General features: G+C 40.9%; 4 protein-coding genes across 4 annotated transcripts; 2 read left to right on the top strand and 2 right to left on the bottom strand.

Annotated features, from left to right (window-relative positions):
- The first annotated feature begins 1,868 nt into the window (after positions 1-1,868).
- LOC119546694 lies at positions 1,869-2,858 on the top strand. Its single transcript, XM_037853172.1, has 3 exons — positions 1,869-2,007; positions 2,061-2,176; positions 2,240-2,858. The coding sequence occupies exons 1-3, from the start codon at positions 1,959-1,961 to the stop codon at positions 2,744-2,746; spliced, it is 672 nt and encodes a 223-aa protein (XP_037709100.1). The 5' UTR covers positions 1,869-1,958; the 3' UTR covers positions 2,747-2,858.
- Positions 2,859-2,966: 108 nt separating this feature from the next.
- On the top strand, positions 2,967-4,541 carry LOC119546695. Its single transcript, XM_037853173.1, has 6 exons — positions 2,967-3,174; positions 3,229-3,354; positions 3,419-3,475; positions 3,573-3,617; positions 3,679-3,762; positions 3,823-4,541. Coding segments are annotated over exons 2-6 (588 nt in total). The 5' UTR covers positions 2,967-3,174; positions 3,229-3,352; the 3' UTR covers positions 4,223-4,541.
- On the bottom strand, positions 4,521-6,627 carry LOC119546693 (tetraspanin-12). The gene is made up of 3 exons (XM_037853171.1): positions 5,750-6,627; positions 4,769-4,876; positions 4,521-4,711 (listed from the first exon to the last, which is right to left on the bottom strand). Exons 1-3 carry the CDS (start codon positions 6,500-6,502, stop codon positions 4,592-4,594), a joined length of 981 nt encoding a protein of 326 aa, XP_037709099.1. The 5' UTR covers positions 6,503-6,627; the 3' UTR covers positions 4,521-4,591.
- Positions 6,628-6,945: 318 nt separating this feature from the next.
- On the bottom strand, positions 6,946-9,830 carry LOC119548689. The gene is made up of 2 exons (XM_037856151.1): positions 8,465-9,830; positions 6,946-8,407 (listed from the first exon to the last, which is right to left on the bottom strand). Exons 1-2 carry the CDS (start codon positions 8,484-8,486, stop codon positions 7,104-7,106), a joined length of 1,326 nt encoding a protein of 441 aa, XP_037712079.1. The 5' UTR covers positions 8,487-9,830; the 3' UTR covers positions 6,946-7,103.
- Between the last annotated feature and the right edge of the window lie 102 nt (positions 9,831-9,932).

Raw genomic sequence — 9,932 nt, 5'->3', positions numbered from 1 at the left:
AAACTTTTATTTTCAAAGGAATCCTCTAAGTTCAAGTATCGATCATTGATTGGTCATAACCGTTCTAAATAATATAAACCTTTACGCAAATTTCCACCATTTACTAAACAAAACAAGAGAGATCGCTATAGTCGATTCCATCGAAATGCGCCACCTATCAATCGATAGGTATTGACGAGAAAAAAAAAATTTTGTATCTAGCATGAAAATTGTGGGCGCCACAGGATTGGGCGGTTTGTGGGCGTGGCATATTCGCGTAACAAACTTGTGCTGCGTACAAGACATCTTAATCTGATATCCCAATTCTCTATGTATGATAGTTTCCGAGATATCCGCGATCATATTTACGATTTTTTGAAGTTTGTGGGCGTTAAGTAAGCGTGGCAAATTTGGTCAATCGATAGGTATTGATGAGATCAATACATTTCAGTTAAAAGTTTTATTCTAGCATCAATACTGTGGGAGCCACAGCTTTGGGCGGTTTGTGGGCGTGGCACTCTGCTGAAACAAACTTGCGCTGCGCAGGAATCTCTGAAATCTGCATGCCTAATCCCAGTACTGTAGCTTTTATAGTTTCCGAGATCTCAGCGTTCATACGGACAGACGGACAGACGGACATGGCTAGATCGACTCGGCTAGTGATCCGATCAAGAATACATATATTTTAAAAGGTCGGAAAAGCTTCCTTCTCCCTGTTACATACTTTCCGACGAATATAGTATACCCTTTTACTCTACGAGTAACGGGTATAAAATAAGGGACATGTTGGGTATCCAAAATTTAATAAGCTTTCGTGTAAGCCGTGATGATTTTTAATAGTCTAGTTTTTGGAAGCAAAAATCATTTATAAAAGTATAACACAAATTTTGGAATGAAAAAAACTAATTTTTTCATCGCGCTGGACGGAAGTTCTCCCACAGCAAAAAAAATACTTTATAGTGATTAGCAACAAAAAAGGCAACTAGTAAAAAATATAAGTATTTACATAAGATGGGCCAATCATAAAATTCGTATTTATTTTATAAAGCTAATTTGGCGAGCAAAATTGCTTGAAAAAATAACTCATTATAGCGTCCATACGTTGAAGGGATGGTCCATAAGGTTTAGCCGTTCCGAAAACTTCCCAGATAGTTCCCCATCCAAATTTGTCGAAATCTTTTATGCGATAGTTAGGCGATGTTTTTCGATGCAACTCTGAGTTCTTCTTCTTGACAGTGGAAATTGAAACATTCACAAACGTAAAAAATGATGACAGGGAACAAAGAACAAAAGAAAATGGAAGGCGCAGAAGCAACGGGTTTGGTTTGATTAGCCAGATCAACTGTTAGCGAATGGTAGATGGTGGATGTGCTCTGTGGGAATCGGAGTTTCACATTTGAAAATGGAAGGAGCAGATGCAACAATTTTGGTTTGATTAGGCACAGGTCTTCAGATCAGCTGTTACAGGATGGTAGATGGTGGATGTGCCCTGTGGGAATCTGAGTTTCACATTTGTCAAAAATCCCAACCGTTTCGATCGGATGGACTTTATGGGAAGGGGGTATTAAAAAGGTATTTAAATTGGCATACAAATTCCATATTATTCATATTTCTACAAAAAAGTCGTTACATTTGTAATGCATAAAAAATTGTAGATATTAAGAAATCAGTTGCTCCTTCATAAATATATACTTTTTAACGAATGATTTTTGGCGATGATAGGCTCTATGTGGCAGTTTTACTTTTTGCAGTTCAAGAGGCACTGGTAACCGAAACTTATCTATTGAACAATATAGGGAACACCCTACCTAACTTTGTCGTGATGAGAAAGCTTAAACCGTACTCTACCATCCCTAAGTGTGACCATCACCTGAGATATCAGTATCGATATCGCGCCTTGATAGTCGATTCCAGTCAGGAGAATAGTTCCGTTATGAGCAAGAACCAGAGCAATTGAAATAAAATAATTATCATTCACTATGGAACTGCGCAGCCGAACTACCAAGAAACTAGTGGACTTCCTCAAAAGTAAGAGCATGCATTGTAGTTTCACTACAGATAGTAAAAGGTTATTTGCGCAGGCGCAGGCGTTTATGAGGCAGATATGGAAATCGAGGAGATGCGCGAGTTGGCGAGTGTTATGGAGCAGTCGGCCAGCTGCAAGCCGGAAGATCAAGAATTGGAGAAGGCTTTGCAGGTGGGATATAAATAATACATTTCTTATTGACCACACCGAGTTAATCGCCATTCAAACCCGCAGGAGAGCGAGTTGGAGTTTTTGTCCTCGCAGCCGAGTGCTATGCACAACTCGACCATGATCATGTCGCCCCAAGTGTCCAGGAGGGATCCAGCTGACTTGGACAGTCCGCCCAGCGAGCCCATCCGCGTGACAATTCGCGCTTGTGTTCATCATCCCATGGACTGGAGTCCCACGGCCGAAAGGCGGATTCCTGATCGGAAGCGAGCTGCTGGTGGGAATGACAATCAGGCTACCGACCTAAATGGCAAGCGTATAAGACCTCCGGCTATCAGCAGTGCTCAGGAAAAGCAGGATCAGGAGCAGCAGCCTGAAAATCCCGATGCCACCCCCGTTTCCCTGGGCAATGAGGGCGATTCGGGTGTTAGTTGGGAGGAAATGTCTCTCTCCAGCGCCAGCGATAATAGTTCCTTTCCCTCCATTGGTGAAATGCCCGATCGCCACTTGATCAGCACCAGCAGCGTCGCCGTCTCCGATTTCTCTGACATCCATGAGCAAAGCCAAGATTAGGATGTTTCTGTCTGTAACTTGTCTTTAATAGATTAATCAAATATGTATGTATGTTATGTCACAAGGTCACATTAAAAGGCTGCCTTTTTGCTGGAAACCCAGCGGAACAGAATGGAAATGTAATTCCTTTTTTGTCAAACCATATAACTTGAACTAAAAGCTTCTTAAAAATTAAAACTTTTGAACTGCGGTAAATCAACTATTTAATTGGAATCTTTGTTGGCTGGTTTCTTTTGATATTTTCAATGTATTTCATATTGAAAATAAATCACATTTATTCGTAAAGATTTTGAGTGTTCATATATATTACAACTAACTTCTCGGTGTATATTTATTTCAGTGTACAACACTGGTTAAGGATATTCTTTATAATGTAATTTTACATAATCAGCTTCGAACTCTTAAGTGATATTCGTCGAATTCGATATGTAAGTTACTTAATAAACAACTTAAGAAACTTAAATATGTATTTAAAATTTCAGCATGGGGTATTCCAACACCACGTGATGCTATCGAATGGTCACATTGACAAACAGTGTTTAAACTAACACTGCTCGCTTCGCTTTTCGTATTGTCACTTCGCAGACACCAAATAATTTGTGCAAAATGTAATTTAAAAATGTGCAAGTTGATTAAGATATTTATAATTAAAGTGTTCTTTCTATATTGCAGGACTCCACCATTAGTTCCTCATATCGTGGGCGATGATGATGATTCCGAAGAAACTATGTAAGTCCCCTTTTGATTATGCCTAACTACATATGTACATATGTACATATGTTCATATGTATGCACTTACATTTCCAATAATATTTTTTGTAAATAGGAAAAATGGTCAAGAGAGTGACGGGAATTCGAACGACACTGTTTTGTAAGTCTTTTTTAATTGATAGTCTTGAATACTTAATACCCTTGCTATTCCTTTTGATTAGGAACAGCGGACAGGAGGACTACGAAAGCTCAAACGAAGATGGTGCGGATTGGTCTATGAATGTAATCTACTTAGCTGGAACACCGTATGTTAACTTTTGATTCTTCTGAACTTTTCTCTGATCAGTACTTAAATTTTCTATTAGGAAACGTGCTTGCAGTCCGTTAGAGATTACCGAAATTACTGATGATACACCAGCACCGAACCCGGTGCAGTCCACTTCGTTGAGCGTTCCGAAACGACTCTTCTCTTCTCGGGCTGATTCTTGCGCTATGGAATCCATTGGAGAACGTGTTTCCAGACGTCTAAGACATATTCGAATCATCGAAAACGGCAACACTAGTCCCCAATCATCTTCGGACGAACTAGAATTGGGGCCCAATGCTCAGCTGGCCAAGCCCCTGGATGTCACTGGCTTCTTCCACCGCGTATCTGCCAATCTCGTCGAGCAACGTATCTGTCTTAAGCCTTTTTTGGCTCTACGCAAGCGCATCACTCGTATGGTGACCCAATCCTTGAACGAGTCCAAGCGAATGCGCAAGTAGTACAACCGCTTATAATGCATACAAATGTAACCAAGTTAATCCAAAGACTTATAAATTTGGGTTGATCACTCATGGATATCTTTGGTTATATTGGACTAAACACTCGGAAAAAAATTATATATCTACACAGTCATCAACTTCAATATGACTTTCTTAGACTGACAAAGCAGACAGACTATAGGACTGCATTTTAAATATATATATTTTTTTTATTTAAATTTGTGCTGAGAAATATTTAATTACCTATAAACATTTGAGTGTTGAGAGATCCCAATCTTGCATTCAATATGTAAATAGATTAAATCGGAAGGTGTATATTAAACTCAATTAATATAAAATATAAAAATAAATACGAAACAAAGAAACAGCCTAGTAACCACATTGTTCATCTTCCATTTCGGTGCAATTGCAGTAGTTAGCATCAGGAACATTATCGGACACCAAATCGTCCTCTCCAATAGTCACACAACGCACATTACAGGGATATTTCTGACAGATGGCCATTATGTGGAAATTTTCGAAGTATAATAAAGCTTTTTAACCTACCACCACGACCAGCGGGTGTCCATCCTCGTCTGTGAGTCCCACATTATCGCAGCCATCGCCCTCATTCTGCCGGTGAAGTATGAACTTTGTCAAGCAACAGAGTACGATCTATAAAATATACTGTTAAATGTGGTTGTGTATGATCTTAAAATGTTGATAACTCATATTTGCAGTTGGAAATATTTATCAGTAATTCCACATATATATTTGCAAATATCTGTATGTGGTACAAAACAACAAGCGCTAAAAATTTACAATCTTTTAAAGTTGAATCATAATTTTGTTTTCACCTATTGCTATAAAGGAAAAAAATAGAGATTGCTTCTGGCTTTTGAATAATATTAATAAAAATTTGGTATTTATGTACTACCATATTATACCCGTTACTCGTAGAGTCAGAGGGTATATTAGATTCGTCGGAATGTATATAACGGGTAGAAGGAAGCATTTCAGACCCTATAAAGTATATATATTATTGGTCAAGATGACTAGTCGAGTCGATTTAGCTATGTCAGTCGGTTCGTATGACCGCTGAGATCTCGGAAACTATAAAAGCTAGTGAGTAGGGACAAAGCTTGTAAATTCTACAGATTCTTGCACTGCGAAAGTGCTGCGCCCACAAACGCCAACATTTTTGAAGGTTTTGTAAAAGTGTAAATTGAAATGGATTTTATTGATCAACACCTATCTAAGTGCTTAGAATCGTACCAATCGCTTTGTTATTTTAAAAGTTATGACTAACTAAGTTAAACAGTCTTTGACATGGTCTGTAGTTCCGCTACCGGCCGCTAGGTGCCGTGGCACTGGCATGTGTAGTGTGTGCCGCGCTAATGGATTCTTTTTTAAATTTGACCAGAGTACCGGGTATCTGATAGTCGAACCACTCGACTATAGCGTTTCTTGCTTTGCCTAAATTTTGGGGTCAAATTTTCCGGTTTATGTTTGAAGCTTTAATAATTTTTTAGCCTGAACCATACTCACCAGGAACTTTAGGGCCAGGACCCACAGTGCCAGCAGGATGTAAAAGAGGTTCCACACCGCACTGACAAACAGCGGCAGACACCCATTCGCATTGATGGAGTCCACTGTGAGGGCGGGAAAGGGCTGCCGACTGCTGCCACCGATGGGCTGCCCCTCGCCGGACAGCAAGTTATTGAAGCAGCTCTCGCAGGTCCGCTTGCAGCAGGCGTAGGGTGCCAGGACCATCGACGAGCAGTTGTCCTCCAGCCGCGGCATCCAGTCCGCACTCATCCAGTCCTTGTAGCCATGCACCCCACAGCACTCCTTGTGCCACTGCAGGCCGTCCCACAGGAGCTTCCACTCCGGGCACGAGTAGTACATGTCGATGCCCCGGGTCAGCGAGGTATCCGCCGCATTCTCCAGGACATCGACGCCCCTGTAAAGGTTCCAAACGCACCCGAACCCAGACGCAATGATTACGCAGGAGTAGAAGGCCCACATGGAGAGCAGGAGGCGGATGTTGGGCGTGCAACGCCGCCTCCAAATGCGCCGCCACATGGCTATGCTGCAGAGGAAGGTCACCACCAGCTGGGCTCCAAACACGTAGATCCCGAACAGATAGCCGTAGATCAGGCGGCACTCGATCTCCGACAAGTAGCCGGTGAAAAGAGCGTGGTAGTAGGCGGTCACCACCAGGATTAGAAGTCCGATCACAGCCTCGGTTATCAGCAGCAGGTTGAAGTATACGGAGGCTCGGCGGAAGGGCTGGCGCATTTGGTCATCCTCGTGATCATCGGTCAAAAGTTTGCCTTGTCGACGAGGTTTTAGCTCTGAACTCGAATTTCATTTGTATTGACGCTGCTCGCAAAGATTCCTCTCTATATTTCTCTTGACTGTGGTAACATAACCGGAAGATATTACAGATATGTATATCGAATGACAAGTTAAGTTCTAAAGACTTAAGGATATAGTGATAATAAAAGGGATTTTCCCCTAAATTTCAAATTCAAAGTAAATTATCTCAATAAAAAAAAACAGGAACCTTCAAAAATGGTATTTTTGAATCTGAGAACCATTTTTTACATTATCCATAAGAGCAACATAGTGAAGTTAAGATCGATATAATAAAATATAATACCCCTTGAAACATATTCTAATCTCCAAATATCAAAATAACCTTTGCAATTCAATTTTCATCGTTTTATTTGGATGGCATTTGATAAATGGAAATATACTTAATTAAATTTCAGTTTAAAACTTTGTAATTGACTTTAAGCGGTTGGGCTTTGATCAGTTCAGCGACGCGCGGTAAGCAGCAGATTCTTCAGTCTTTCATCATTTATAGGTCGATAGGTACCACTTATTTAAGGATTGATCACCGCACAAAGCTGAACTTAAGCACGCCCGAAGAATAGTCCATATTGGGTCCTATCTGCTTCGTATCAATCTTTATAAGCTTTATGTTGTCCAGGCTGCGCGGACTGTGAACTATCTCTGGATTTATGTCGCTATGCCGGATCCACAGCTCCAGGGGTTGAGTACGCCACCTTTGTTTGGCCAAAACAGCAATGCAGCTCCAGATGAAGGACTCTCCGTGGCACTTAGATCGTGTTATGTTCAGCACCCTCAGCTGCCGACAATTGATCACGAATTCCAGCAGGCCCAAAGGACTCTCCAGTTGATAGCCACACAAATGTAGGTCTGTTAAATTCCGCAGTTGACTGGCCAGTTGTCGCAGAATCTGGTCCTGCAGGCATTGTAGCCTGCCGCCCTCCTCCTCCTCGGCCTGGCCATGTAGCTCCAATCGCGTCAGCTGTCTAAGGTTTCCAAGCTCCCTAAAGAATCTTCCATAATCATGCAGTATCCCGCTGAAGCGAAATGCCTCTATAAGTCTGACTGCGCCGGGAGGACTACTGGGTCGAGCTATTCGAGACAGCACATCAAATACGAAGTTCTTGGAATAAATGGACAGCTTTTGCAGACACGGCAATCGTAGAAGTTGTTGGGTAATATCCGACTCCATGCACAGGTGGTAATCAGCAATCTTAATGTGCTCTAATGTGGGACACAGCTGCAGATCCGCGAGATCACAGCAGTTCACCTCATCGCAATCCTCCATGATATCAAATTTGCGAAGTCTTAGCTGCCGGAAGATATCCCTGAAGTGCTGGGATTCCAGGTACTGGCAGTCATCCAGGCAGAGTTCGTTAAGGTGTTCCAGGTCGCAGAGGTACTTCCCAGTGATCTGACAACTCCTGAGTTTGAGTCTCCTTAAATGGGGAAACACCCGTCGCAGCAATCGCACATCCTCGTCTACGAATCGAACGCGTCCTCTTCGATTTCCATCCCCCAGCCACTCCACGGAGTGGATCCCCTCGAGGGTGTGACTGCTAAGGAGCCGCAATCTCCGGACATCCAAGTGGTGGAAACTCAGGCGCTCCATATGAGGAGCCAAGGCCAAGATGAAAGCCACAAACTGGCGGGAATTGGTTCCCGATCGTCGGAACATCTCGTCCTGCAGGACAACACTGCGAACACGGGTCCTCCAGAGCATCTGCACTATGCTTTCCAAGCGCCTGTTCAACCTGCCGATCTCGTACTGCTGGTACACATTCAACTGGCGGACAATCAATGCCAGAACATCGTCATTCAGTTCCAGCAGGGATGTTGCAGCGGTTTCTGTAAAGTCGAAATACGATCTTAATGCATTCAAGGTTATTTTTTGCACATTCCTACCTGTATCTGTTGCGGACGTCATTTGCGGTGTGTTCTTGATCGTGGTGTTTGGAATACTAACGAATTTACGCCGTTGCCATGGCCAGATGATGGCTACCTAGCGCGAAGGTCATTTAGGGGTGGTTTTCCAAGCAAAACGGGCGCAATTCGCGGTGCGCTACCTAAATGGCGTATGTCCTTCTGGAGATGGGCAACCGAAACGATAGTTTTTGAAGCAGTAAGAGCCGATCGGCTAGTTTTATCCGTGATATTGAAAATTCCATGAAAACCAGGCTGGAAATTGGGTAAGACTAAAATATATCATTTAATACACCATAACCCTTATTACATAATGTAAAAACGAAGTACTTACAAAAACGATCAAACTTTTACCTCCAAGAAAACATTTTTGAAACTTTAAACTATAGAATTGGCATGACAGTGTATCTACGCATAATTTTATAATTATAAAATAAAAGGTTTGAGAAGATTAACTTCAAAACATTTTGAACTCAGGGTGAGAACGCTTTAAATTCAAATACCCTCTCAAAAAGTATAAAAAATCTTAACAAAGAACCTATTAAATTAAAATACGGGAACTATTTTCCATAGTTGTCCATAGCTGAAAAAAATGTTTTTCGAAAATCCGATTTTATGCTTATGCTGCGCGTTTTTGCTGCTCTTTTATTTGTTTTGTTTAGTGCTTACTACTTCATCAATTTTAATTACATTTTACTCGTAACTTGTACAATATATACTATATATAATATATATATATATTTATATGCATTTCATTTGTTGTCCAATTTCTGTCGTATAGGCATATTTTAGGTATATATAGTGTTGTATTGTATCTGATTTATAGTACATTATTGTTTCTATTTAGTATTGTTACTGTTTGTTGCTTTAATGTTTACGTTAATTGGGGCGTTCCAAGCGTTTTCTCAGCTTCTCCTGTTAATTTCTCCACGTTTTCGCTGCGTTTAGGAAACATATTCAGCGCTGTCCCAGCATATTATTAAGGTTAATGGGTGAGTGTCTGTCTGTCAGTGAGTGTGGGTGTAGAAAGTTACTACTGTTCTCACTTTATGCACTACGCAACTTACATATAAACTATTTCGTTTGTTTTAATATTGCAACACAAGTGAATTTTCTCCTTGGGGTCGTTACTTAAAATTGCCTTTCGCGTACTACACATACATATCAGCTATGTGTTAGATAATAGTCGTACAATAATATATATCTCTATGCATTTTATATACTGCGCTCTATACACATCACCAAAAATCCAAAAACACCGAAAACTAACACGGATAATCAACTACATAATTATAGACGTATGATAGTGTTTGAGGCTTTCAAAATCAAGAATTTTCAGTGTGTTAAACCAAAAGACATGCACGTGTTGAATGTTTCAATGATGATTTTTTACAATTTTCAATTGTTCCCTGCATTCTTAGTGTATTTAAAACTTTCACTTTGCTGCCTA

This window comes from Drosophila subpulchrella, chromosome 2L, assembly GCF_014743375.2.
Source record: "Drosophila subpulchrella strain 33 F10 #4 breed RU33 chromosome 2L, RU_Dsub_v1.1 Primary Assembly, whole genome shotgun sequence".
Taxonomy (NCBI): Eukaryota; Metazoa; Arthropoda; class Insecta; order Diptera; family Drosophilidae; genus Drosophila; species Drosophila subpulchrella.
Note: the sequence above shows the minus strand (reverse complement) of the source record. Positions and strands in the feature narration are given on the sequence as shown.

Excerpts from the sequence above, each read along its gene's own strand:
- LOC119546694 (XM_037853172.1), top strand. The coding sequence starts at position 1,959 with ATGGAACTGCGCAGCCGAACTACCAAGAAACTAGTGGACTTCCTCAAA. Across the intron at positions 2,008-2,060 it reads ACTAGTGGACTTCCTCAAAA|GCGCAGGCGTTTATGAGGCA; the intron begins GTAAGAGCATGC and ends TTATTTGCGCAG. Across the intron at positions 2,177-2,239 it reads AATTGGAGAAGGCTTTGCAG|GAGAGCGAGTTGGAGTTTTT; the intron begins GTGGGATATAAA and ends TCAAACCCGCAG.
- LOC119546695 (XM_037853173.1), top strand. Across the intron at positions 3,476-3,572 it reads GATGATTCCGAAGAAACTAT|GAAAAATGGTCAAGAGAGTG; the intron begins GTAAGTCCCCTT and ends TTTTGTAAATAG. Across the intron at positions 3,763-3,822 it reads ATCTACTTAGCTGGAACACC|GAAACGTGCTTGCAGTCCGT; the intron begins GTATGTTAACTT and ends ATTTTCTATTAG.
- LOC119546693 (XM_037853171.1), bottom strand. The coding sequence starts at position 6,502 with ATGCGCCAGCCCTTCCGCCGAGCCTCCGTATACTTCAACCTGCTGCTG. Across the intron at positions 4,877-5,749 it reads TCCTGGCCCTAAAGTTCCTG|ATCGTACTCTGTTGCTTGAC; the intron begins GTGAGTATGGTT and ends TATATTTTATAG. Across the intron at positions 4,712-4,768 it reads GACACCCGCTGGTCGTGGTG|AAATATCCCTGTAATGTGCG; the intron begins GTAGGTTAAAAA and ends GCCATCTGTCAG.
- LOC119548689 (XM_037856151.1), bottom strand. The coding sequence starts at position 8,486 with ATGACGTCCGCAACAGATACAG. Across the intron at positions 8,408-8,464 it reads GACGTCCGCAACAGATACAG|AAACCGCTGCAACATCCCTG; the intron begins GTAGGAATGTGC and ends TCGACTTTACAG.